The sequence below is a fragment of the Bubalus kerabau genome, chromosome 2 (assembly GCF_029407905.1).
Source record: "Bubalus kerabau isolate K-KA32 ecotype Philippines breed swamp buffalo chromosome 2, PCC_UOA_SB_1v2, whole genome shotgun sequence".
Taxonomy (NCBI): domain Eukaryota; kingdom Metazoa; phylum Chordata; class Mammalia; order Artiodactyla; family Bovidae; genus Bubalus; species Bubalus kerabau.
The window spans coordinates 112,460,887-112,488,402 of NC_073625.1; the positions used below are offsets into that span (position 1 = coordinate 112,460,887).

The 27,516-nt window shown below is 41.5% G+C and overlaps 2 protein-coding genes and 1 pseudogene across 5 annotated transcripts in view; 2 read left to right on the forward strand and 1 right to left on the reverse strand.

The window, feature by feature from the left end:
- The window catches only part of ARGFX (arginine-fifty homeobox), a 17,195-nt gene extending 13,886 nt beyond the window's left edge, over positions 1-3,309 (forward strand). The window contains 3 exon segments of the mRNA XM_055568343.1: positions 1,390-1,538; positions 2,699-3,110; positions 3,113-3,309. Of these exon segments, the coding sequence (XP_055424318.1) occupies positions 1,390-1,538; positions 2,699-3,110; positions 3,113-3,270 (719 nt within the window). The 3' untranslated portion in view covers positions 3,271-3,309.
- The window catches only part of LOC129643593 (ras-related protein Rap-1b-like), a 15,977-nt pseudogene extending 7,605 nt beyond the window's left edge, over positions 1-8,372 (reverse strand).
- On the forward strand, positions 7,891-27,264 carry FBXO40 (F-box protein 40). 4 transcript variants are annotated; one of them, XM_055568338.1, is made up of 6 exons: positions 7,892-8,134; positions 8,246-8,356; positions 11,649-11,761; positions 18,082-18,119; positions 19,143-21,062; positions 23,735-27,264. In XM_055568338.1, exons 4-6 carry the CDS (start codon positions 18,117-18,119, stop codon positions 23,951-23,953), a joined length of 2,142 nt encoding a protein of 713 aa, XP_055424313.1. In that variant the 5' UTR covers positions 7,892-8,134; positions 8,246-8,356; positions 11,649-11,761; positions 18,082-18,116; the 3' UTR covers positions 23,954-27,264. The 4 variants fall into 4 exon arrangements, with proteins under 4 accessions (XP_055424315.1, XP_055424316.1, XP_055424313.1 ...); XM_055568339.1 differs by having other exon boundaries at positions 8,246-8,351; XM_055568340.1 differs by lacking the exon at positions 11,649-11,761 and having other exon boundaries at positions 7,891-8,134.
- Positions 27,265-27,516: the final 252 nt, after the last annotated feature.

The window sequence follows — 27,516 nt, forward strand, 5'->3', positions numbered from 1 at the left end:
CAGTCATGTTTGACTCTTTGCAGTTCCATGGACTGTGGCCTGCCAGGCTCCTCTGTCTATGGAATTTCCCAGGCAAGAATACTGGAGAGGGTTGCCATTTCCCACTCCAGAAGATCTTTCCATCCCAGGGACCAAACCCAGGTCTCCTGCATCTCCTGCATTGGAAGGTGGGCTCTTTACAACTAGTGTCAACTAGGAAGCCCAATATTTTATATATTTGATTTAAAATACTTGTCTATGAACTTTAAAATTAAATTAGATACTATAAGTTTAGGCATATGTACATTTATATATGTGATTGTGCTTCCCTGGTGGCTCAATGGAGAAAATCCACCTGCCAACGCAGGAGACTCAGCTTCCATCTCTGGGTCAGAAAGACTGAAGATCCCTTGGGGAAGGAAATGGTAACCCCCTCCAGTATTCTTGCCTGGGAAATCCCATGGACAGAGGAGGCTGGTGGGTTACAATCCATGAGGTCACAGAAGAGTCAGACATGACTTAGTGGCTAAACAACAAAACAACAACAAATATGTGATTATATTAAATACATTTTATAAAAGGTATTTCTATGTATGGTCATAAATGGTGTTAGTCTTATAGTTATATTGATAGTGTTTTTTCTTGTCTGATTTTAGTACTGCTGTTAGGAACTTCAAATACATAAATGAGGCCCGAGTGAAGATTTCCTCCTTGTTCTGAAATGGGCATATAACAGGAGAATTAGCACAGCATTGGCTTGAACTCTATAACTTACCTATGTTTTGGGGCGGTTGTTATTAGTCTATTCAGTGTCTGCAGCTCTTTTTCAGCAAATTTTCTTAATCGTGTGTTCTTAGAAAATTTCCTTCTCTCCATTGCCATTTAAAAAAATATTCCATAGTTTTTCCAATTGTCTCCACATCTTTAGTTATATCTCATTTCTATGAACCTCTTCCCAGAGGAGTGAATAGAGCTTCATAAAGCCTGGAGAAGAAAAATCCCATTTTCCAGATTAGATAGACTAGGTTTCTGATAAATAAATAAAAAGAGGAAACCATTTTGCAGAATGTGTTATATATTCAGGCGTAGGGAACATGAGGTTCCTTCTCAGTTTCTAAAAGAAACAAAGTGTGGGAAAGAAGACAAGGGAGACCACTGTCCGCTTCCCTGAGGTTAGGCAGGCCAGAGAGAACTGAGTACAGAGAAAATTAAAGAGGTAACATTTCCCAACAGGAACAAACTAAATTTCACAGGACTCAGCCTCTTAGAGTCAAGACCTGGGAATGGATTCCAAGCCTGGTTGAAGGGGAGAGAAGTCATGGGAAGTTCACAGCGGTGGTGTTCTAGGGGATTTGAGTGGGAAGGGAATTGTGTTAAGTGACCACCTCCTCTCTATCTCTTGCTCCACAGCAAAATGGAAGAAGAGTCATGAACGCACCTCGTTCACCCGCATACAGTACAAGGAGTTGGAGGCTCTGTTTAGCTGCAACATGTTTCCAGATAAAAACCTCCAGAGAGAACTTGCTTTAAAACTCAATCTACCAGAGTCAACAGTAAAGGTCTGTCTGATCATCGGAGATGTGCTTTGAACCCTCTTTCAAATAACATTCTACTATTCAGCCTGGAAGTTCCCTCCATAAAACAGTAACACTTCATTTATTGAGTCCCTACTGTGTGCTAGTACTGAGCTGGGAAGCTGTATTAATACATGTTGGCTTTATTATTATCTAGTTTAAAAGATGAGGAAAACTGAGGTTTGGGAGTAAAGTGACTAGGTTACAGAGATCATGCATAGTATCACTGGAATTGGAACTCCAGAGGCACGACAGAATTCACATTAGAGAAATGCTGTCATCCAGACAGACTCTCATTTAGGGTCTTCTCTAGCAAAACCCTGCAATCACTTATTTACAACGCTGCCAACAGACAACAACTCCAACCTTTAAGTCTGCTGAGCCCCCAAATTTTTTTTTTACAATATTGCTCACTGTTCAGTTCAGTTCAATCACTCAGTCGTGTCCAACTCTTTGTGACCCCATGGTCTGCAGCCAGGCCTCCCTGTCCATCACCAACTCTTGGAGTCTACCCAAACCCATGTCTGTTGAGTTGGTGATACCATCCAACCATCTCATCCTCTGTCATCCCCTTCTACTCCTGCCTTCAATCCTTCCCAGCATCAGGGTCTTTTCCAATGAGTCAGCTCTTCACATCAGGTGGCCAAAGTATTGGAGTTTCAGCTTAACACCACAGTTCAAAAGCATCAATTCTTTGGCCCTCAGCATTCTTTATAGTCCAAATTTCACATCCATACATGACTACTGGAAAAACCATAGCCTTGACTAGATGGACCTTTATTGGCAAAGTAATGTCTCTGCTTTTTACTATGCTGTCTAGGTTGTTCATAACTTTTCTTCCAAGGAGCAAGTGTCTTTTAATTTCATGGCTGCAATCACCATCTGCAGTGATTTTGGAGCCCAAAAAAATAAATTCAGCCACTGTTCCCACTGTTTCCCCATCTATTTGCCATGAAGTGATGGGACCAGATGCCATGATCTTAGTTTTCTGAATGTTGAGCTTTAAGCCAAATTTTTCACTGTCCTCTTTCACTTTCATCAAGAGTCTCTTTAGTTCTTCTTCACTTTCTGCCATAAGGGTGGTGTTATCTGCATATCTGAGGTTATTGATATTTTCCATAATTTCCTCTCTTCCCCCACTCCAGATTTGGTTCAGGAACAGGCGGTTCAAAATGAAGAAGCAGCAGCGGGAGCAAGAGCAGCAATCACTAAAGCCACCAAGCCAGGTCCTTCCAGCCAAGGATGTGCCCACAGTATCATCCAGCCCTCATTCTTTTCTCCTTGCAGTTTCAGATTCCTATAACTCCCTCTCACCTCAGCCCTTAGACCCTTTCCCCTGGGCAGGGGACTCTATGATCATGGAGATTCCTACAAGTGATGTCCAAACGCAAGATCCTCAATTGGAGAGGCTAGTGGCCTCAGTTCCTGCTTTATACTCTGATGCATTTGACATCACTCAAATCATGGAACTGTACAGTGTTCCTGATGAAGATGACATCACCAACTCTTCCTTCTATTCTCTGTATCAGTATCTCTCACCAACAAGGCCCAGTTAGAATAGAGTTCTTCTCTTATAGTCTTTGCTGATCCAGCTGTAGGTTTAATTCCTGGGCAGACCTCCTACAGTGTGACAAGCTGGAGCTTTGCAGTCTACAGTCCGCAGGACAGCCTGGAATTCCAGAACCCCTGCATTACAGTGCACTTTGGGTTTCTCTGATCCAAGTACTAATAAATATCAGACAGTATAGAAAAAGGATCTTCTTGCATGCTCTTTCATTTGTCTGTTTTTAACCCAAATATTTAGCCCAGTGTTACTCTGATTTCCATGGAAATATTGTAAAAACTAGGGAGTTTCCCCCAAATATAGCTCAGTACTATACAATCAGCCCTGTGACTCTTGCTGGAGAGGCCTTTCCAGACCCATAGATGGCCAATGAGACGTCAAAATTCCCTCTTCCCAAAACTACCTTTGACTTTTTAAAAGGTCAACAGCCTCTAAGGGTCATCCATGGCAGCAGGTTTATAAACTCACATTTCAAATGACAGCTAAGCAAGTTTTCTAGCTACATGGTTAGCATAAAAAATTTATAGCAATTCTCAAACCAATAATAAAGAAACACATAACAAAATAAGAACCTCTCAATGAAAAATATAAAGTGTCTAGGAATTAACTAAGAAAATTAAGAACTTTGTACTGAAAACTTAATAACTTGAATAATGGACACTGAAGATGTTTTGAATAAAAGGCATTTGAAGCCATAAAATAAACAATTTAACAGGGCTAAAATCATATAAAGCATGTTCTCCAAACACAATGGGATGAAATTAGAAATCAATAATAGAAGAAATTCAGGAAATTTGCAAACATATGGATATTAAAAGGCACTCCTAAATAACAAATGGATAAAGAAGAAATCAGATGGAAAATTAGGACACATGCAAAGATGAATGAAAACAGAACCACAATATCCAAAACTTATGGGATGATGCTTATAATAGGTGCTTAGAAAGAAATCTACAGCTATAAAAGCCTATAAAGAATAAGATCTCAAAATCAACCTTTTTTAATAGTAGGGAGGCTAGCATAGCTATGTATGTTAAATTAAACTTTAAGGCAAAACATTTTGTTGGAAGTAAAAGTATATTAAAGAATAAAAGGAACAATTAATCTGAAAAATATAATAATTCTGAATGTGTATCAGTTAGTTCAGTCGCTTAGTCATGTCCGACTCTTTAAGACTGCATGTACTGCTGCACGCCAGGCCTCCCTGTCCATGACCAACTCCCAGAGTTGACTCAAACTCATGTCCATTGAGTCAGTGATGCCATCCAACCATCTCACCCTTTGTTGTCCCCTTCTTTTCCCACCTTCAATCTTTCCCAGCATCAGGGTCTTTTCAAATGTGTCATTTGTACACAAATGAATTTGTACATTTGTCATATTCCTCAAATATATCAATTTTATTAAAAATTAATAAAAATTCTTGGGGAAACTGAAATGCATAATCATAATAAATGATTTTATCCATTGAATAAATGGATAAAAATTTCGTATGTGTAGAGATTTTAACTATACAGTTAATAAGCTCGGTTTAATGAAAGTATGTAGATTTTTTTATTCAACTGGTAGAGAATACACATTCTTTTCAAGCACATAATGACTAATATTAGACCATAAATCAAATCTTAACAAATTCAAATGAATTAATAACATGCAAATAGCATTCTTTGATCAAAAGGTAATTTCCTTAGAAATTCTAGCCTCTCCCTCCATTTAGAAAGTAAAAGAAAATTTCTAAGTAATTAAACATGGGAGAAATTATAACGTGAATAATTTGGTAGCATATAATAACAATAACTGGATCAGCATATACTGGGGGAAACTAATAGAGATAGTGAGAGTAGAAGGTTTGAATGTCCTGATACCCATCACATTCTGGGCCATCACAGGGATCTTGCAGAGCAAGACTGCAGATCTAGGGGAGAGACATGGGCCCTTAATTTGTGAGGTTTAAAAAAAATTTTTTTTAATTACTTTTGGTTTTTAATGGTCTTATTTTTTAGAGCAGTTTTAATTTCACAGCAAAAATGAGGAGAAGGTACAGAGACTTCCCATATAGTCCTGCTCCCAGATACACACAACCTCCCACCACTATCAGCAACCTACACCAGAGTGGTCCATCTGTTATAATTGATGAATCTACCCCAATACATCTTTATCCTCTAAAGTCCATAGTTTACATTAGGGTTCACTCTTGATGTTGTACATTTATATGGATTTTGACAAATATGTAATTGTTATGCATCCACCATTACAGTATCTTATAGGATACTACAATGCCCTAAAAATCCTCTGTGTTTCACCTATTTGTCACTCCCTCTCCCCTAACCTCTGGCAACTACTAAAACTTATCTCCATAGTTTTGCTTTCAAATCAATAACTTTTTACCTTAAGAAACTAGCAAAAGAAGAGCAGAGTCAATCCAAAGCAAGCATAAGGAAGGAAATAAAGGCTAGAGTGGAAATAAATGAAATAGAGACTATAAAAGCAATAGAGCAAATCAATGAAACCAAAGCTAGCTAGATTGAGAAGAAGGGGAGGAGGAGGGGAAGTGGAGTGGAGGAGAGGAAAGGGGCCAGGGAGAAAGAAGAATCAAATTACTAGAATCTGAAATGAAAGGTGGGACGTAACTACCAACCTTCCAGAAATAAAAAACATTATAAAGGAATGTGTGTGCATGCTAAGTCACTTCAGTTTTGCCTGACTTTTTGTGCCCCTATAAACTGTAGCTCACCAGGCTCCTCTGTCCATGGGATTCTCCAGGCAAGAATACTGGAGTGGGTTGCCATTTCCTCCTCTGGGGATCTTTCAGACTCAGGGATCAAACCCATGTCTTTTATGTTTCCTTCATTGGCAGGCAGATTCTTTACCATTAGTACCACCTGGGAAGCCCCTTACAAATGAATATTTGGAAGGAATGATGCTAAAGCTGAAACTCCAGTACTTTGGCCACCTCATGTGAAGAGTTGACTCATTGGAAGAGACTCTGATGCTGGGAGGGATTCGGGGCAGGAGGAGAAGGGGATGACAGAGGATGAGATGGCTGGATGGCATCACTGACTCAATGGACGTGAGTCTGAGTGAACTCCGGGAGTTGGTGATGGACAGGGAGGCCTGGCGTGCTGCGATTCATGGGGTCGCAAAGAGTCCGACACGACTGAGCGACTGAACTGAACTGAACTGATGAACAATTATATAACTTTTAAAATTTGTATAACAAATTAGATAACTTGATAAAGTGGGCAAATTCCTAGGAAGATCAAAATACCAAATTTGACTCAATAAGAAATAGAAATGGTGGGAATAGAGCTTTAACTAGCAAATAGATTAAGTTAGTAATCAAAAACTTTCCACAAAGAAAAGTCCACGCCCAGGTGGTATCATTGCTAAGTTCTACTAAATGTTTAAAGAATTAACATTCCTTTTTATAAATTCTTCCAGAAAACAGAACACTTCCTAACTCATTCTGTGAGACCAGTATTAGCCTGATACCAAAACTACACAGCTATATGTGAACAATGAGATTAAAACATTCCCTCACACCATATATACAAATAGACTCAAAATGCCTTAAAGATCTAAATGAAAGATTTGAAACCATAAGACTCCTAGAAGTAAACATAGGCAAAACATCCTTTGACATAAATCATAGCAATATTATCTTTGATCTCCTAAGGCAAAAGGGGAAAAAAAGCAAAAATTAGCAGTTGTGACCTAAAAATTTTGCACAGAAAAATAAACCACAAAACAAAATGACAATCTATGGAATGGGAAAAAATTTGCAAATGATGTGACCAACAAGGTGTTAATATCTAAAATATACAACAGCTTAAACAACTCAGTATCAAAATAACAACCCAATAAAAAAATGTTCAGAAGACCTGAGTAGACATTTCTCCAAAGAAGACATACAGCTAACAGGCACATGAAAAGATGTTAAATATAGCTAACTATTAGAAAAATGCAAATCAGAATCACAATGACATATCAAATGTGTCAGAATGACCATCATCAAAAAATTTACAAATAACTTGTTGGAGAGAATATGGAGAAAAGAGAACCCTTGAACACTGTTTGTGGGAATGTAAATCGGTGCAGTCACTATGGAAAACAAAATGGAGGTCCCTTAAAAACTAAAAATAGAACTACCAACTCCACTGTAGGGCCCACATTTAGAAAAAACAAAAGTACTAATTAGAAAAGATACACGCACTCCAATATTCATAGCAGCACTATCTATCTATATCTTTATACACAATGAAATATTACTCAGCCATAAAAGAACGAAATATTGCCATTTGCAGCAACAAGGATGGACCTAGAGATTATCATACTAAGTGAAATCAGTCAGAAAGAGAAAGGCAAATTCCATATCATATCACTTATATGTAGAATACAACACAAATGAACATATCTAAAAAACAAGTTACAAGATGACCACTCAACCCTTTTGTTCAACGTAGTGCTAGAAGATCTAGGCAAAATTTACTGTCTCTAAATCTCTGCCCCCTCAACTGTAAAAAAGAGAGAGTTGGACTAAGTAATAGCTAAGCCTCCTACCACGTCTAGTTTTCTCACACTGGACTTAAACGATGCCTGATTTCTGAATTACAAACTCTTCCTTTCCCAACCACTGGGGAAGGAAGAGGGCTGGGAGAAGACAGCCACTTCCTTGTCATGACGAGAAATAGGAGAAACAGAGGACCACATGTCACTTTCACAAGCTGCTGCCTCAGCCAGTGACAGGTTTAGGTGCAAAGCACGGTTATAATTAGAGCAGCAGCCTGTCCTGAGTGCTCCACCAGCCACAGGGAGCACAGCTGGATCTGCCAACCGTATGCACAGGACTCGGAGAGGCTTCTCTGGCCTTGAAAATTATCCTTCTTAAAAGGATTTTCCTCCTTCCTCAGGGGAAAGAAAACCCACTGATATAAAACCCCATTTGCCTTCCAGCTTCCCCTGTGACTGCCTCTCCAGCAGAGATAGAGCGTTGATAAATACAGGAGAAAGAAAAAAAACTGTAAGCTGAGCCTGGTCACATTGACCCTTGTGATATAGTTTTATTTTTAACTTCGAAGCACTTGAACTATTTCTATTGAAGTTTTTTCTCCTTTCCCTACCTCCACGACAGAATTCGGTCCTCTGCAGCAGCTAATGCACGCCCAGCCACCTCCGGCAGTCTGCCTGCTCACAACCCAGGGACGCAGGTGCAGCACATGCTGACTCAGCCCGTGCCGGTAAGGTAAGCTTTCTAGATGCGGGCAGGGTCATCAAGGGGGAATTTAGAGTGGTGAACGTGGACGCAGAGGCTGAGCTGCCCATCACCTTTTCGCTCTGAGCAAGAGGGTTGTTAAAACAAATTAGTTACGTATGAGGGAGAAAAGGTTGGCTCAGAGAATGAAACTCTGCTTTCATTTCATATGTGAACTGCTGCTTTGAATCCAAAATCTTAGAGCAGGAGATTACCTGCTTTCTAACAGCTTGGGTTCTTTCTTCTGCAATCAACCATAGTAGTTATGTGGTGTCTCTAAGGTTACACAGTATTGATGGGGGTTCAAGATAGGGGAGGGGGAGAAAGGAACAGATGAAAGGCTCAGAACCCAGAATTTCTGTTTTCTGAAGTCCCAATGTGTGATCTTTCCCCAACCAACATTTGCAGTGTTAATTGCAAGTCATTCTCGTGTACTTTCAATTTCATCACCTGTGACACAACTGGTTAATTTAGCACAATTGTATTTACTGGATATATTTTTAAAATTCTGCCTGTAGAGTTTAAAACCTGTTTTCATTTAACAGTATTTCCTAAACATGACTCATTCCTTCCAGCTCTCTTGAATCCAAATATATTTGTGGAATAGAAGTGAAAGTATTTCACAAGTTGAAAAACTTACACAGGCAGGTAAAACAAAAATTGTCACAAACTTGAAACTTGCACATCCTGAGGGACAAAAGTAAAATGATTAATGATACTTAAAGTATCAAACACTTTAAAGTGTAGACAGGTTATTTCCAGCTTTGGGAATAACTTCATAGTGTTGCATGTACAAACAAATTGGCAGGGAGAAGGGTGCAGTGTTTATTTTCCTGTTTTCCTCTGGACCTCGCTTTAGTGTGATAAGAGTTAAAAGTTCAGCCAAGGACATCCTGGGAAGTGGCCTGTGCAGCAAAAATGATTCTGTACACTCTGAACTTTGCAGTGTACTGGCTAATGCCACCAATGCCAAGAAAAGGAGACCTACCACCAGACACCCTAATTCCTGGTTCCTTCCTGCCAGCCTCTGTAACCTCCAGATGCATCCCATAACTTTGCTATAAGTGTCTGGGTTATAATTATGCCTGTTTGCTAGGTACAATCAAATGCACGGTGTATAATTGCCTCACTTCATTTAATTTTGTCAAGGTTTCTGGAGCACCAAAGTTTTCAAGGTATATACTGAATACTGTCCTAGCAAGCTGGTGTGTTAGCTTAGCAGTAACCAACCAGACCAGTTGACTCAGAGCTACTCCTAAATAATCCGGCAAGTTTGCATTTTCTTGGACAATACAAAACAGTAATTTAAAATACTGACACTAGTAATACAAGCACCAGTTATGAGAATTAACTAGCTAATTAAATAACTAGAAAGTTTAAAGGTAGATTTCTAATGTAGGTAGAGAACTGTAGATGGTGATTTGGGGGAGGGTGGTGTTTAGGGTATAGTGAATGGGCTGAAATCATAGCCCGAAAGCCCAGGATTATGGGACCACATGTGGGAATTTTCCTCGGCCAACTGGTTGTGTTAAAATCTCAAGAGGCAAAGGAATTATTTGAATATTTAACTTTATACATTTTCTTTCCCTACAATTAAATATCTCCACAGCAGGGAAACAGATTAACAATGTATAATTAAGGTAACAAATTAATTGGCTGGTTAATAGGTTAACAGTTAATCTCTGTTCTTAAACTCTTGACCTTGTCACTTCCACTAAAGTTAAAGCTCGGGAATAAATAATTATTGCCAGGGCTAGCCACATGAGGAGGCAAAATAGTTAGTCGCTGACATCATGTGAGGGGTGCTGGGAGGGCCCCTTGCCTAAAAATATCTCCCTGACACCAACCCTGATTGTCTACTAACTTTATAGTGAAGAATGTGAAAACTATTATCTGTTAATCCCATTCTCTTTTGTTTGAGTCAGTGACTTAAATATACCTGCTGTATGCCTTCTCATGACCTTCTGGCCAGTGACCCTTGGTTACCACCTCTTCCTCATTCTTCCAGGCTCTGTCCTGCTTTGCCCTTGGTATCATCTAAGCTGCTCACAAGCCCTTGGCCGTTGTCACACAGGTAGCTCTGTGTGGTACTGTGGTTTCCACAGAATTTCTTAATAAACATCAAGGTGAAGTAGAAAAAAATAAAAGCATGTGATTCTAGTCAGAGACTCTGGGGGGCATGGGCAATGAGACATTCCTTCTCTGAGCTTCAGTTTCTCTTGTAGAAAATGAAGAGGTTAAACTAGACCCTTTTCATAACGCTTTGTTCTACAAGATCAGAAACTGCATTTTCAAAGGACTGCTCAGGTGATTCCTATGCACACTGACGTTTGCAAAACTCCAGAGCAGAGGATTTCTGGTTATCTGCCTGATCCAGATTTCTGATTCTATGACTGCAAGGGTGAAGAACAAGTGCTGTGAAGTCGTACAAACAATCCTGGCAGCATTCAGAGTATCTGGCAGAACTGGAGTCCACTGAGTCTTTTCTATTCAGAAACGTAACATTTACGTAATAAAGTTGAAAATGTTTCTTTTTCTCCCTTTAAAACAAAACAGAACAATAAAAAAACAAATTAGCATATGTGCCGTGCGGTGCTGTGCTTAGTCGCTCAGTCGTGTCCGTCTCTTTGAGACCCCATGGACTATAGCCCACCAGGCTCCTCTGTCCATGGGGATTCTCCAGGCAAGAATACTGGAGTGGGTTGCCATGCCCTCCTCCAGGGGATCTTCCTGACCCAGGGATCGAACTGCCATCTCTTACAACCTCCATCTCCTGCACTAGCAGGCACATTCTTACCACTAGCGCCACCTGGGAAGCACTTTTTGGCGAATAGAAGAGGCCAGAAGTGTGGGAAATGAGGGAGATTCACATTCAAAAAGGAGTGAGGAAAGATTTTATTTTATTTTTTTAATAGGGGTTTGAGAATGGTTAAACTGGCGGGGTATGTAAGATCCAGTGGAATGAGAGAGAACTGAAAATGGAAAGGCCAGCCAAGGGCTGTGGGCGTGATGCCATGGGCAGAAATAAGGTCTGGACAGGGGTGGTGACCATGAGAGTGAGCTTGGTAGAGAAAGGACAGTTTAGTGACTCCTGTATACTAGATACGTTTGCTACTCTATCTCGTTTGATCCTCACACAGTCCTATGGGTTATTATGAGGCCCATTTTATGGATGAATAAATTAGCTTTACGAAGACTCAGTAACCTGTCAAAAAATTACCCAGCAGAACATGTGTTCATTAATTTATTTTTATTATTTTTAATTTTTGGTTGTGCTGCACAGCTTGCGTGATCTTAGTCTGACCAGGGATTGAACCTGTGCCCTCGGCAGTGAAAAAGCAGAGTCCACCAGACCACCAGGGAGTCCCCTCTTTAATTTACTTCAGATTGTATCAGGTAAGACCTCTGTGGAAGTAGTAGGTAAGGTAAAATCTAAATGGGGAGAAGAAACCCATAAGCAATTAAGGCACAGGGGGTAAATTCTCTTGGGAGAAAGAACAAGTACAAAGTTCCTACAGAAGAATGAGCAAAAAGTGCTGGAACTAAGTGCTCAGGGGAGAGAGGTGAGGTAAAAGAGGCGAGCAAGGGACACTCAGGGAGGACCACGTGGGCCAAGATAAGGACATTGGACCTTATTCCTTGTAATAGGATGGGATCCTCTGAAGATTTTAAGCAGGGAAGTAGTGATCTAATGTTAAAAGTTGTTAAAATCACTCTTTTTGCTGATAAATATAGATTATGGGGCACAAAATGGGAGGAGTAAGACTGATATAATTCTATTGCTCCAGACCGGATGAGAGTTGATGGTGCTTGGACCTGGGCAGTTGTGGTGGAGATGGAAAGAAATGGATAGATTTGCCAACTGCCTTTTCAGATCTTTCTCCCAGGCCTTCCCACGTAACTGGGCACTAGTTTCTTTGTGACTGGAGCACAATATCAGGCTCTTCTAGCTCTCAAACTTGAGCTTACAGTACAATCAGCTGGTAGGTCTGATTCAGTAGTTCTGATCTGTTGGGCCCCAATACAGTACTTTTCTAACCAGTTCCTGGGCGATTCTGATTCTGTTGGTCTAGGAACCATATTTTTAAGGACTATTATTCTAGCTGATTTGCCTTTGCTTATTAATTTACTCCTTTCTGAGTGATCCACAGAGCACCAAACTTGCATCAAATAGTTTCTGCTCCTTTGTCAGGTTCTAAATTCTCCTCTATTTCTTTAAAGAAGTATTCATCCCTTGAACTCATGTACTGCACTTGGTCCTTCTATCTACTATTCTCCAGGCAAGAATACTGCAGTGGGTTGCCATTTCCTACTCCAAGGGATCTTCCTGACCCAGGAATCGAACCCAAGTCTCCCACATTACAGGCAGATTCTTTACCAACTAAGCTACGTGGGAAGCCCCTATCTACCCACACTCTATTAAAACTCCATCCAGTACAATTAGTAAAATCTAGTTCTGTGTAGATCTCTCAACTATTTAAGTATAAATTATGTAGCATTGTGTCCTCTAGACAGGGGAACTTTAAAACATATTTTTGGGGAGAGTATTTTGGCCAAACTTGATTGAAGTTCATTTTTAAGAGGAGGGAATTACCTTTTCTGACAGGAAGCAAGAATTTAAATGGAAACTGAAGGGGAAAATGTCACCCAAGTAACCATACTCTGTTTCATAAACAGAATTTCATCAGGTTTTTCACAGTGAAGAAGTTCTATATGCTTTGATTTGGTAGATGTTTCATTTTAAATCTCAGACTCCATATGGAAGTGAACATTTTTAACCCTAAAAAATTTCCTTGTCACATTTGTATTCCCTGAACTGTGAAGGCATAGGACCTGGATGGTCATCTTGTTTCTGTTCAAAAGGGCACAGTATGGGACGGCTCTAGAGGAAGACCCCCCAAAAAAATCATCATTGGGATGAAGGTGTTTCCTAATGTGAAGCATCCAGGTCCTCTACAATTTGGAAAGATAATACATGTAGACACCTTTCTGTGCCTCATCTGAAGGAAAAGAGGCTATTTCCTAACAGAGTATAGCCATGGGCTCACATTCTCCCCTGATCATGGAGATGGACCACAGAGGTCTATATGGATCTCCAATGGACACAGTGTGATGTACTGGAGAGTAGAGTTTGAAGTCAGACAGACTTAAGCTTCTTTGTGCCTCATTGTCCTTATCAGTAAACATGAGATGCTAATACCCACCTCACAAGATTATTGTGAGGACTAAAAGAGATGTTATATAAATGCACATGTTAAGCATTGATATCTTATTTCTCTTCCTGTATGACATCCAAAATGCAGAGAGAGCACTCAATCTGGGCAAGTCAGAAAAACCCATGGAGGATAAAGATCCAGTCACTGCACTGAAATAGAAATTGGGAGAACAGGGCATCTCATATCATGAGACAACCTATGATAAATCTAACTTGGTTAAGTTGAGGCAACACCAGTTGGCTCCAACCTAAGGTAATCAATCAGTTGTCAAAATTTACCTGGGACTAAGAGGTTTCCTGGGACCTAGGACTTTCAGTGCTCACTCAGAGAGTGTCTAAGGCAAACTAGCATGTTTGGTCACCCTATTTCTCCAGCAATAATTAGAATATCAACAATTTTGAATTGTCCTTTATCATAGTAGGAGTATTTTTGGAATGTTTTCCCCCAGCCATGAAATTAAAAGACGCTTACTCCTTGGAAGAAAAGTTATGACCAACCTAGATAGCATATTCAAAAGCAGAGACATTACTTTGCCAACAAAGGTCCGTCTAGTCAAGGCTATGGTTTTTCCAGTGGTCATGTATGGATGTGAGAGTTGGACTATAAAGAAAGCTGAGCGCTGAAGAATTGATGCTTTTGAACTGTGGTGTTGGAGAAGACTCTTGAGAGTCCTTTAGACTGCAAGGAGATCCAACCAGTCCATTCTAGAGGAGATCAGCCCTGGGTGTTTTTTGGAAGGAATGATGCTGAAGCTGAAACTCCAGTACTTTGGCCACCTCATGCGAAGAGTTGACTCATTGGAAAAGACTCTGATGCTGGGAGGGATTGGGGGCAGGAGGAGAAGGGGACGACAGAGGATGAGATGGCTGGATGGCATCACTGACTAGATGGACTTGAGTTTGAGTGAACTCTGGGAGATGGTGATGGACAGGGAGGCCTGGTGTGCTGCGATTCATGGGGTCGCAAAGAATCGGACACGACTGAGCGACTGAACTGAACTGAACTTAACTGAACTTCCCCCAGCTATACAACAAAAGGTTTAGATGTGATATTTTATGCCCTTAGGCTATATTTATCTTTCTCCTTTCCTCCACTGCCAAACATCTCCAATGAGTGGTCTCCACTCAGTGTCTTTCTGCTGAGCACATGTCCTCTCTCAAAGTCACTCATCTGGGGTAGCTCCAGAGCCTGGCAGAAGATCTTTAAATAGCAACATAAAGCAACAACAACAGCAAAAGCATCTTTGTTGCCTCCATGCATTGCTTTTCTCTTGTCTTAAAGGGATAGTTTCAAATAACTTCACAGAGATGGAGAGCAATAAGGCTCCACTACAAATGTTCCTAGCCTCAAAACCACTGTTCCTAAGAACCTTTTATAATGCTAAAGGATAATAAATCATTGGCAACAAAGACCTACTGTATAGCACAGGGAATTATACTTAATATTTTGTAATAACCAAGAAAGCAAAATAATGAAAAAATAGATATAGATGTATGTATCACTTTGCTGTACACCTGAAACTAACACAACATTATAAATCAACTATACCTCAATTTAAAAGAAAAGAAATGATTGAGCTTAGAGTTTATTACTGTTGTCCCTCCAGCTAGACACGTGCCCGATAAGGGCAGAGTTCCCACTACACACAGGGAGTGCACAGAACTAGCCAGGGCTGCGTTGCCCTTGCTGGGAAATGGGCTCAACTTTGTCACAGAATCTGGCTGGCAAACTTGAAGTTGGACATTCCTGGTACTGTTAGCTTTTTTCACATAGCCTTACTCCAATCTTCTGTCCCACCTAAAACCCAACAGGGGACCATGAGTCATCCAGAGTCCATTCTTGATGAATGTCTGTCATGAAAAGAAAACAGATGGTCTCATTCTCCCAGGCAGGGCATAGGCCCTGCCAACACTGAAATGTGTGCTTTATAGCTTTCTCCTCCACTCCAAACAAACACCAGATTGTGAATGGCCAAGAGTCCCACCTCACAGCTGAAATGCACATGCTCTGGCAAGAGCTCTTCGGGGACCTGCCATGAGCAGCGGCCCTGTCATCACTGCTCCTAACCTCACGGTAGCATCGGAGGCCGTCACTCACCCTTTCCGTTAGATCTGGCAACATAGTCCCGACTCTCTAAGCTCTCTGGCATTCCTTCTCTGGCTCTACTTCTTCTTATCCCCAAAGTGGTCACACTTAGCCTTGTACTTCATGGCTCAGATTTCTATTCTGTGTGCTCACTTCTCCAGTTATGGCTTCCTCTCACTTTTAAGTGGATAATTCGCAAGTCTGCCTCTATTCTACTCCCTCATCTTCCCACCCACATGATCTGTCATGACCTAAAGCAACTTGTGTTATACTCACTGGGCCCATCTTTCCTCCCCAAACAGTTTCCTCCTTAGACCTCCATTTTTCTCAGAATTACACCCAAAATTCTCTCTTCTTGATTCACTTTCTTGGCATCATCTTTGGATTTTCTTCTTCTCCCATCTCAAGTCAGAAAGAAAAATGTTATTTGTAACATTGTAATGTCTCCTGTCTGGCTCATCTTCTGCTATCATCTGTCTCACCGTCTCAGCCTCCAGCATGTTCTCCATATGGTAGTTTCTAACTCCAGGTCCTTCCACTCCATCCTTCCACTACTACTGATTAATACCCCCAATTATCCTTTTAAAAAAGTTCCTAGATAGGTTGTTTTTAATTAATTTACTATTATTATTATTTGCCATACATGCAGCCTGTGGGAACTTAGTTCCCCAACCAGGGATCAAACCCATGCCCCCTACACTGGAAGTACAAAGTCTTAACCACTGAACCACCAGGGAATTCCAAATGGTTCCTTATTGAATACCAAAATTCCAGATGCTTGAACCTAATATTTACAAATTCCCACAAGTCCACAATGGGAATTTTTTCCTCCCAGGAGTGATCTGGAATATGGCGGGAGCCCACCTGAATGTTAAATTGTATGTTGAAAGTAGTGGCTGGACTCTTGCATCCAAAAGATCTTTGTCTGAACCTATTCTGCTCCCTCTCAGTCCAACCGTCACAGTCCTTCCACTCTGCTCAGCACTCTCTCTCTCTGGCTGATTTATCTTCTACTTGGCCCTGAACCTATTAATGTTCTGGCTAGCAGCTTCTCACCTGCCTCCTGATTCAGGCTATTATAAAGCATTCTGGCATGATCTCTCTTTCACACTTGCAATACACGAGTCAGATAGGGAATGTGTTAGGAATGTAAGTTTCAGAACACTCACTTCACTCAGTTCAGGGGTACAGCCAGCATCCATAGCAGTGTTGTCCAATAGAACTTTCTATGAAGATGAAAATATTCTATTCTGTGTTGTCCAATAGAGTAGCTACTAACCATATGGGGCTACTGAACACTTGAAATGTAGTATGACTTGAGGAACTAAATTGTTAATTCTAGTTCATTTTGATTAACTTAAATAGCCAAACAGTGCAAATCTATATATGTAAGAAGCATTACAGCTGATCATAATGAACAATAGTGTTTAAAGCCACTTTAACAAGCAGTCTGCTGCTGCTGCTGCTGCTAAGTCGCTTCAGTCGTGTCCGACTCTGTGTGACCCCATAGACAGCAGCCCATCAGACTCCCCGGTCCCTGGTATTCTCCAGGCAAGAATACTGGAGTGGGTTGCCATTTCCTTCTCCAACGCATGCATGCATGCTAAGTCGCTTCAGTTGTGTCCAACTCAATGCAACTCTATGGACAGCGACCCACCAGGCTCCTCTGTCCACAGGATTCTCTAGGCAAGAATACTGGAGTTGGTTGCCATTTCCTTCTCCAACAAGCAGTCTAGGTAACCCTTAAGCTCACTTACTGGTGTATATAGTAGGTAACCAAAAAATGCTTGTTGAATAAATGGATGGAAGAATGAATACATGAATAAACTAGCATACAATTTCCTTGAGATTTAAGGCTGTCTTTTCTAAAAAAGAAAAGTTAAGGAGGATTTTCCAGATTAAAGGAGGCTAAAAAGACTTAAACAAATGTGATAAGTTGACCTTACCGGGATTCTGGCTCAAAAACTGAAAATTGTTTTTTAAAGTACAGAAGACATTTTGGGGATAACTGGGAAAATTTGAATATAGACAGCATGTTACATGATATTAGAAAATTGTTTTTAGTTTTCTTAGGTGAGATAATGTTGCTGTAGTCACAAAAGAAAATGTCTTATTCTTAGGAAATACATGCTGAAGTACTTACAGATAAGTGAGGATATATATGCCAGTAAGATAAAGTGTAATAATATCAGCAACTTATCTTCAAGCGGCTTGGCAAAAAAATGTGTGTGTATTGAAAGAAAGAGAAAGAAAAAGTGTACCTAAGAAGAGCATATTTGACTGTAAAATGTGGGGCCATTATGCTTACCTCCAGGGTGATGGAAGAGTACTTGAAGTCATTTTGGCCCCTGATAAAGTAGATAAAATAACTTTTTCATGGATCATTCATGTTTGTACTTTTATATTTTCCCCTAGAGTTATTATACAAAGCCAGAAGGAATTTGGAAGCTATGGTAAGTACCAGGTGCTCATTGGAACTTCACCTTTCAGAGGTCCGGGTGTGGTCTCATTTAGCCTGTAGCCCAAGCTGCTGGTGGATTTGTCCTTTTGGTCTAATGATATATATTGGTTTTTTGCTGAACCAGAGGTACTAGAGCAGAACCTAGAATAAACCGACACAGAGTTAGGGGAAAGCAGAGACCTGAGAAAGATTGATGAGCGAAGATTTTTAGTAAAACTTTACATATGAAAAAGAAAAAAAATCCAGCTGTAATCTAAATGGCTAACACTTCCTTTATTCAGCAAATATTATTGAGTGCTTACAATGATCCAGGCCCTGTGACAGGTGCTGAGGACGAAGATGCAAACAAAACCAGACCCACCTTGGGGCCTCCCAGCATGCCCCCTGGTGGTTGATCATGTGAATGACAGAACACTCGTTCTGGAATGTTACACAGCCGCTATAAAGTTTGCAGAGAAAAATTTATAAAACAGCCTAGACATAATGTAATAGCAAGTTAAAGCAGAAAAATTGTATTCAGAGTATTAAATGTGCATAAATCCTCAATAATCCACAACTCAAAAATAGCAATTGTCAACTTTGTAGCCCACTTTTCTGTGTGTGTGTGTGTTTTTTCCCCCCTATTTTCAACACATCTAGTACATAGATAAAATAAACTACTGGAAAATAAAGAGTATTGATAGTTGTTATTTCTGGTTGTGGTATTATGAATATTTTTGCTTTCCTCTCTGAGCCTGCTCAGTCACTCAGTCGTGTCCAACTCTTAGTGACCCCATGGACTGTAGCCCACCAGGCTCTTCTATCCATGGGATTTTCCAGGCAAGAATACTGGAGTGGGTTACCATTTTCTTCTGCAGCTTTGTTCTCTATGACTTTCTGTATTTTCCAAGGTTCCTACAATCAGTGTGTATAAACAGGAAATAAGTCAATTAAAACTTAAACACTCACAGACATGTAGAGCTTCTCTGCCAGCAGTCACTTGTTTTCTCTTTCCCCCTACCTTTGGTGTCTCTAGGGTAGGACACGCAGGCCTCCGCCAGGGCAGCACAGACACTGTGAGAGATGCTTCAACCGTCACTGCCACATGCCCGTGGAGCCCAGTGTCTCTTGCCCGGTGATAAACTGCCACCTGTCCTGCGGGGCTACCTTCCACATGTGCAAAGAGGCTGAGCACGAACTACTCTGCCCTTTAGAGCAGGTTCCATGCCTCAACTCCGAATACGGCTGCCCCCTCTTCATGTCCCGCCACAAGCTGGCCAAGCACCTGCAAGTGTGTCCTGCGAGCGTGGTCTGCTGCTCCATGGAGTGGAACCGCTGGCCAAATGTGGACTCTGAAACAACGCTTCATGAGAACATCATGAAAGAGACCCCCGATGAGGAATGCTTGGACACAGCCCTGGCCCTTCAGGACCAGAAGGTCCTTTTTAGGTCTCTGAAAATGGTAGAACTTTTCCCAGAAACTAGAGAACCCACGGAAGAGGAACCTCCTATGAATGGTGAAGCCAGCTGGGAGGAAATGGATGGAGCGGTGGGTGGGGAGGATGCTGGTTTGGTAACAGGCTGCTCTCTGTCAGCCATGAATGGGGAGGTGGTAGAACTAAGTCAAGAAGAACGAGAGGCGTTAGCCAAAACCAAAGAAGGGATGGACCTGGCCAAGTTTGACAAGTGGGAAAATATGTTCAGCAAAGAGCATGCGGCCTCAGCTTTAACAAGCTCATCAGCCAGCAGTGACAGCAAAAGCAGGAACGGCCCAGAGAAAGAACAGATTTCCAACAGCAATAGAAAGGTAGAGGAGGGAGCTGCCAAAGAAAAAGAACCACAGGAAGACCAAAGGCAGGACTTTCATGCAGCCATAGAAAAGACAGGACTTGCCCCTTGGCAGGATGGTGTTCTGGAAAGACTGAAAACAGCTGTGGATGCAAAGGACTATAATATGTACCTGGTGCATAATGGGAGGATGCTTATTCACTTTGGTCAGATGCCTGCTTGTACACCCAAAGAGAGAGACTTTGTTTACGGCAACCTGGAGGCACAGGAAGTGAAGACTGTTTACACCTTCAAAGTTCCGGTGAGCTACTGTGGGAAGCGGGCTCGCCTAGGTGATGCCATGAGTTGTAGGCCAAGTGAGCACAAGGCCGTTGATACTTCAGATTTAGGGATTACTGTGGAGGACCTGCCCAAGTCAGATCTCATCAAGACCACCCTCCTGTGTGCTTTGGAAAGAGAACTCAAAGGTCACGTCATCTCCGAGTCCAGGAGCATTGATGGGCTGTTCATGGATTTCGCTACACAGACATACAGTTTTGAGCCAGAACAGTTTTCTTCTGGGACGGTGCTGGCCGACCTCCTAACCACTGCCAACCCGAACAGCAATGCGAACGGGCTCCACGTGGAGCTCCACAGTGAGTGTGTGACCAGGAGACACAACAAGAGGAGCTCTGCCTTTACTTTCACCTGCAACAAATTCTTCAGGAGGGATGAATTTCCCCTCCATTTCAAGAATGTTCACACAGACATTCAGTCATGTCTCAACGGCTGGTTCCAACACCGATGCCCCCTGGCCTACTTGGGATGTACCTTTATTCAAAACCATTTCCGTCCCCCAGGGCAAAAGGCAAAAGTGATCTACAGTCAGAAGCTCAAGACCTTTGCCATCAAGCCGGAGGTTGCTTCAGAGCTGAGCGAGGGAAGGAAGAACAACCATTTCTCAGGTCGTGAAGGAAAAAACCAGAATTCTCTAACCAGCCTGCCCCTGGAGGTCCTGCAGTACATTGCTGGGTTCCTAGACAGCATCAGCCTGTCCCAGCTCTCCCAGGTGTCCGTGCTGATGAGGAGTATCTGTGCCACTTTGTTACAAGAGAGAGGGATGGTCCTCCTGCAGTGGAAGAAGAAGAGGTATTCCCATGGAGGCACCTCCTGGAGAGTTCACAGAAAGGCAAGTAATTCACTTAGTTATTCACTTCATTCATTCAGCAATTATTTACTAAGAGCCTTCTACGCACCAGCAATGTACTAGGCACTGGGATTGTACTAGGTTACTAGGAATGAGACACAGTCTGTGAGCCCAAGGAAGCCAGCCTAGTACAGGAGACAGACCCATAAACGTAAGAATAGTAGTACAGATGGAAGTGTCTATGTTATCTCTGTGTATGTGTTCAGAATATCTGCTGTTTGCTTCCATGATCCATTCTCCATCGTGATCTGTCCCCCAGGAGGCTGATCTCTGCAGACTACCTTAGCCTGCTCCCTTGCCCTCCAGCTTCCAGGTGGGCTAGTCTAATGGGAGTGTGTCTAATGGGAGATGGGCAGGTGGGAGAGGCTGCTGCAGGTGTTCTTCTGGCTTCCTCTCTGCATGCATTTTCCCCTTCTCAACACTTTGCACTGGCCTTGTCTCTCTGCTGAAGATAGCTGTATCCGATGGTTTTCTCCACACAGTTACCCTTTCTGGATTCTAATAAACTCCTCCTTCCCATTCAGGCCTAGAGTAGTAACACTCAAGATTGTCACTAGCCTAGGTACTGCCCTAAATCTTCTGGTTTTCCTATACACTGCTCACACATTTATGTGTCATTCCTTTTAAAAATTCTCTTCAGATTACCCAGTCTGAGTGTGCCATCTGTTTTCTGCCTAGACTCTAATTGATACAATATGCCAGCAGATTCTCCTCAGCCGCATGTCAACTAATTTTTGCCGTTGTTGAATTCATTTTGAAGTTCTAAAATAATCCATTGATTTCCCCTGGTTCAAATGTTTATTTAATTTTTAAAATATTGTATAAATCAAAGCATCTTTCCCCTTGGAAAAGCTTTAGTCCGTTTTCCTGATAAAGCTAGGCTAGGCTTGCTTAACTGTATTATAAGTTCTATTAGCTTGTACCAAATAGAAGTGAAACCCCAATTTGTCATATCCAAGGTGCCCTTAGCACCCTTTCTTATGGTATATGTGTTAGAAATGTGAATCACAAATGTGTGATGCCCATTTAGGTCATTAATTCCAAAATCTCACTGTTGACTTTCTTCTCAGTATGTGGGTGTATGCAAACTGGCATTGGGGAGTTAGGAGATGTTTACATCTATTTTTATTATGTGTAAAACATCTTGCATATTTTCTATTATTTATTCCCTGAGCAGTCTTCTTCAAAAAATAATTATCACACTCTCCCTTATGAATCGGGGCCTGCATCCATGTGTTCAATAACTGACTGCCAACTGCCCATGTGTTAGGAATAAACATGAATGAGACTATGACCCTGCCTTCGGGAACTGTATAGTCTGGAACTACCTAATATCTTCCTCTGTAAAATCAAATGCAAATAATTTAATTTACATACTAGGGATTTTGTTATTTTTTGACTAACAATTTTCCCAATTCAGTCACTGCTGACAACTCTTAAATATCATTCAGGACAAATTGATTTCCTTGTAGAAAGGAAGAAAGACAGTTTAGTTGGAGCTACAGGATACTCATATTAAAATGGCTTTTTAAAGTAAAAAGGGAAATAGTTCTAAGATCCTAGGGCACATTTCTTTATATAAGAACAATGACAAGAAACTGATGATGAAGTGATAAAGTTGAAGAATATCAGGTTATGCCTATCTTCATAGCCAGATTTTAAAACTCGTTACTTGGGCACCATCCTAAGTGCCAAAGGCCAGCAGGGGTTTGAGTACTAGCCTTTTAGATTTCTCCTAAGGATTCTGTTCTAGTGAGACTCTTATTAATTAGCATACTTTAATTTTTAAGCAACATAAAACCAAATTAAAATACACAAATATAGAAAGAAAAGAAAGTGAAGTCGCTTAGTTGTGTCCGAGTTTTTGCGACCCCATGGACCATAGCTTGACAGGTTCCTCCATCCATGGGATTTTCCAGGCAAGACTACTTGAATGTATTCTTTATAAATAAGAATATTCTTTATACAGGTATTCTTTATATGTATAAATGCATTCTTTATACATAAGAAACTTTACACATAAGTTTATAATAAAGTTTATAATAAACTATAAAGGGAATTTATTGGCCCAAATAGCTTCAGGTATGGTTTGATCTGACTGCTCAAAAATGCCCCCCAAATGACCTTTTTACTATCAATTCTTATCTCTGCTTTCTCACTAGTGACTCCACTCTAAGACACAGTTCTCCCTTCATGGTCCATGAAGGCTGTTAGCAGCTCTGAGTGACAATAGCTTCCAAATTTAAGCACATAGGGGAAAAAAGAATGTACTTCCTGATATCTCAGACAAAAGTTCTGGGGTAGACTCTCACTAGCACTGGTTGTCTTGATTTGAATCATATGTCTGTTCTAGAACTAATCATTTTGCTGGGGGGTGGGGTGGGGTGAGGGTGTATAGCAATAAGCAGATTGGTATTAGTTGGTATGAGTCATTTTCACACAACATGTGGCTGGGTGGGAAGGTTATCAGTTGGAAGGGGGTCTAGGAATTAGATGCTGGAGAAGGGACTAACACAAGTATGCTGCAGTCACTAAACACACTCTGGAATCTGAGACCAGGAAGAACAGAAAGGCATTTCTTCAAACTATTTAAATAAAGCTGACCTGAGGGTATCACACTCGGGTTTTACTTTCATGCATCTATCTCTCCTCAGATTTGGCAATTCAGCAGCCTCTTCTCCAAAATCAAGAGCTGGGAGTTTAATGAAGTTGCCTCCATGTCTGAGCACCTGAAATCCTGTCCCTTCAACGTTGTAGAACACAAGACTGACCCGATTCTTTTGACCAGCATGCGGCAGTCCCATCAACAGGCCCGAGAGACCTTGGTCACCACCTTTAGAGCCAGACCACGAGGAAGACACATCTTACACTAAAGACTCAGAAGCCACTGTTCTTGGATTCCTATTCAGAGTTACTGAAGTTGGACAGAGTGTGATTTTGAGGACTTTCTTCTGTAAATTGCAAATGTTCTTATCTAGGTGTTTTCGAACATGCAATGCCCTTCAAAGCCTGAGTAGCTGCATAAGGTGGAAGAATTTCCTAAGCCATGGCTTGTATAATTGCTATATCGCCATACTGATAACTAATAGCCTCCCTCCCCCTACTTTTTTTTTCTAAAATAAATCCATCTGCGGAGTAAATACGTAACTGGAGGCCATTTAGAAGATGAGCCCACGACCTTAGGAGTTGAGAGAGCAGTGAAATTCCATAACCAGCATAGGCCTGTGCTTTTGTGGAGAACTTTTCAGTTTATGAGCGCTTTCAATGATATGGGGCAGAGGCAGTACAGGAAGAGGGACTGAGACGCCTCCCAGGGCACCCAGAGTAAAAAGCACAGTCTGAAGTTTCTGGAGCTGGACTTGTCTTGACAGCCAAGTCCAGGGCTTCTTTTAGTTACCCCACTGTCTCTAAGCCCAGACAGTTCAAACAGTCTAACAGAATAGGGGCCTAGGCTAAGGACAGCAGCCTCAGGGACACTGAAGGTCAAACAGTAAGAGGCAGAAATGAGGTCACAGAGGAGAAGGTTGTGTAGAATCTTGGCAACATATGGAAGGACAGTCTTGAAAAATGAGACGAATCCAGAGGAGATACTATATGTATGAAGAAAATTAGGACAAAAATCACAGACTGCTTTTGAACATTTTAATAGTGACTTAAGATTCAAGCTTCTTTTCCTCTGAAAATTGTATTCTCGGTCTGGATTAGGGAGAGCCCAGGTACGGGCCAGCACCACCCTGGGCTATGTGAAATGATCACAAGACACTAACTCCAACTTCAGTGTCATGCCAGAAGGCGCAGGGTAGCCCAGGGAGACCACGCATATGGAAAAGTCAGGCCCACCGTAGGTCCTGTGCTACCAGTCACTAGGTCCTAGACATCACTTGAGTATACCATGGGGAATCTTGAGAAGGAAGACATCCGAACATAGTGATTCCCTGTAATTGCTCTTACCTCTTGCTGGGCATGACTTCATTCTGTGAAAAATCGGTGACACTTCGGATTTTGGTAACAAATAGTCAAAACTTATGAGAACAAAAGTAAAATGAAAATACACAAGAGAAACTGGCATCCCCCAAAGCAGAGTTTCATGGAAGCACTGACATTTTAGACTGGATAATTCTTTGTCATAAGGGACTGTCCTGTGTGTTAGAGGATGTTTACTGACATCCTTGGCCTCTATTCAATAATACCAGTAGCTCCCCTACTGCTTTAACTACCAAAAATGTCTCTGGAAATATCCTCCAGGAGCAAAATCACTCCTGGTTGAGAACCACTGCCCTAACGAATGACACGCCAATGGCAGTAAGTCAGGTAAGCTTTTTAGTACAGCAAATTCTTACCTCACATAACCATCTATGCTGCTGCTAAGTCGCTTCAGTCGTGTTCAACTCTGTGCGACCCCATAGACGGCAGCCCACCAGGCTCCCCCGTCCCTGGGATTCTCCAGGCAAGAACACTTGGAGTGGGTTGCCATTTCCTTCTCCAATGCATGAAAGTGAAAAGTGAAAGTGAAGTCACTCAGTTGTGTCCAACTCTTTGCAACCCCATGGACTGTAGCCTACCAGGCTCCTCCATCCATGGGATTTTCCAGGCAAGAGTACTGGAGTGGGTTGCCATTGCCTTCTCCAATAACCATCTACAGTAGTCATGATTTCATGCAGCTCTTTATTTACCAAATAGATTTTAGATACATGATGATTTTAAGTTGGGAACCAAATGAAGCTAAGTTTGTTTGATGTGGCTTCATGTCCTTGGGTCATGTGCAAAAAATATATCCTATCAGGTCTCCAGGCATAGCTGAAGCCAGGATGGTTGAACTGCTTACCCCGTGTTTATATCCCTCTCACCTTAATTGATGCCATTTTCCTAGCAATTGTCAGCAAGCAAGACAGAGGGAAAAGGAGGATGGGTACTGTGGAGATGCAGAGAACAAAGAATTTAACAAACAACAGTAAAAGAGTCTAGTCGATATGAAGGCATGAGAGCAAGTGCCAGAGTAGAAGTACCCTCATCTTTCATTTTAATGTGCCGCTTGGTACTAGTCAGTAATGTAACTCTACTTTTCCTAATCCTTATTGTTTGGCTTATATTTCACATTTGTATATGGTGTGCCATTTTCTAAAAAATATAACTAGAGTGCGAGCTAAGGTTTTATTCAGTGAAAATGAGTAATTGCAACAACTAAACAGTAAAGTGGAGGAAAACAGGAAGAGTTCTCCAGGGATCAGGTCCATGTTTTTGGAATCTAGTCCTTCCTATACAAAGAAAACAAGCTCTGAAAATCCATTCTGGGTTTTGTTTTATTAGAAAAAGAAAGCAAGGGGAGCTGTAGACTTAGGGAGATGAAAATCTGGGGCTACTGTGAGCCAGAGGAGAAGTATAGGGAAAGAAAGAGAGCAGAGGGCTCTTCTTGACAGTCTGGGCAGCCCAGGGTTCAGGAGGACAGGCAGGAGAGTGACTGCACCTCTCTGTGGGCCCCACCATTCCAGGTACACTCTACTTTCCCAGTTTCTATCTAAAGTGCAACACTGAGTGGATCAACACCATCAAACACATTTTATAAGGCATCAAATTATATATGTAGCAGGAAATCAGAGTACTACAGGTATCCACTAGCCTATACAAAAAAGCACATTTTATGTTGACAGGGCAATTGGAGAAAAAGGAAAGCCTTTTAGAGAGACAGTGATCTGATTAATGGGATGAAGCTACAGTGAGCAGCAGGAACAGCAAGCATTATCTGACAAAAGCAAGATAGCTAGAAATGGTTTCAGCTTAAGAATCAGCTAAGGAGAGTGAAAGGGGACTGTGGACCCAAGAATAAGAACCTGGATGGGGGAGGTGTCTGTGGGCAGAGCCCTTGAAGAGTACCACACCAAGAAATCCAGTCCAAAGTAGGGATCAGCTGTATGTGGAGGGTAAGGTCTGTGGAACCCAGGCAGAAAGGATTATTGCCTTAAGGACCTGGAAAAGAAGCTTTTGTCTTATAATGAAGGAAAAAGTGAAAATCAAGGTGGAATTTTGATATAAGAAGAAAACCACTGCCAAAGTATGATCTATGTGTGATGTCTAATCAAACTGAAGCAAAGAATGAGATTGTATATATCTAGTGTGACTTACCTCTATACCCTGGAAACCCCAATATCTCTACAGGCAAAAATAAAGGCTGTTTTGTACTTTCAAAGTCTAACTGGGTGAATCTTGCAAGTGACATATAGAGACAGATGTGTCTCACTGGCACAGAGGTCACTGTGGCAACAAAGGAGTGTGTGTCTTGAAGAAAAGCCAAGGAATAAGCCTGAGGGCTGCAGTGCCTAAGCACACGGGCAGCTCACCAATGAACTCTAAGGATTTTCATGAAGTCTTGCCACAACTATGGGTCTCAGTCACCAGTCCTAGCTCTTCCTTGATCCCACTGTCTTCTCCATCTTTGAAA

Bases quoted from the DNA above. Each gene is read 5' to 3' on its own strand.
- FBXO40 (XM_055568340.1), top strand. The intron at 21,063-23,734 runs GCAAGTAATTCA...ATCTCTCCTCAG, and splicing joins CCTGGAGAGTTCACAGAAAG to ATTTGGCAATTCAGCAGCCT.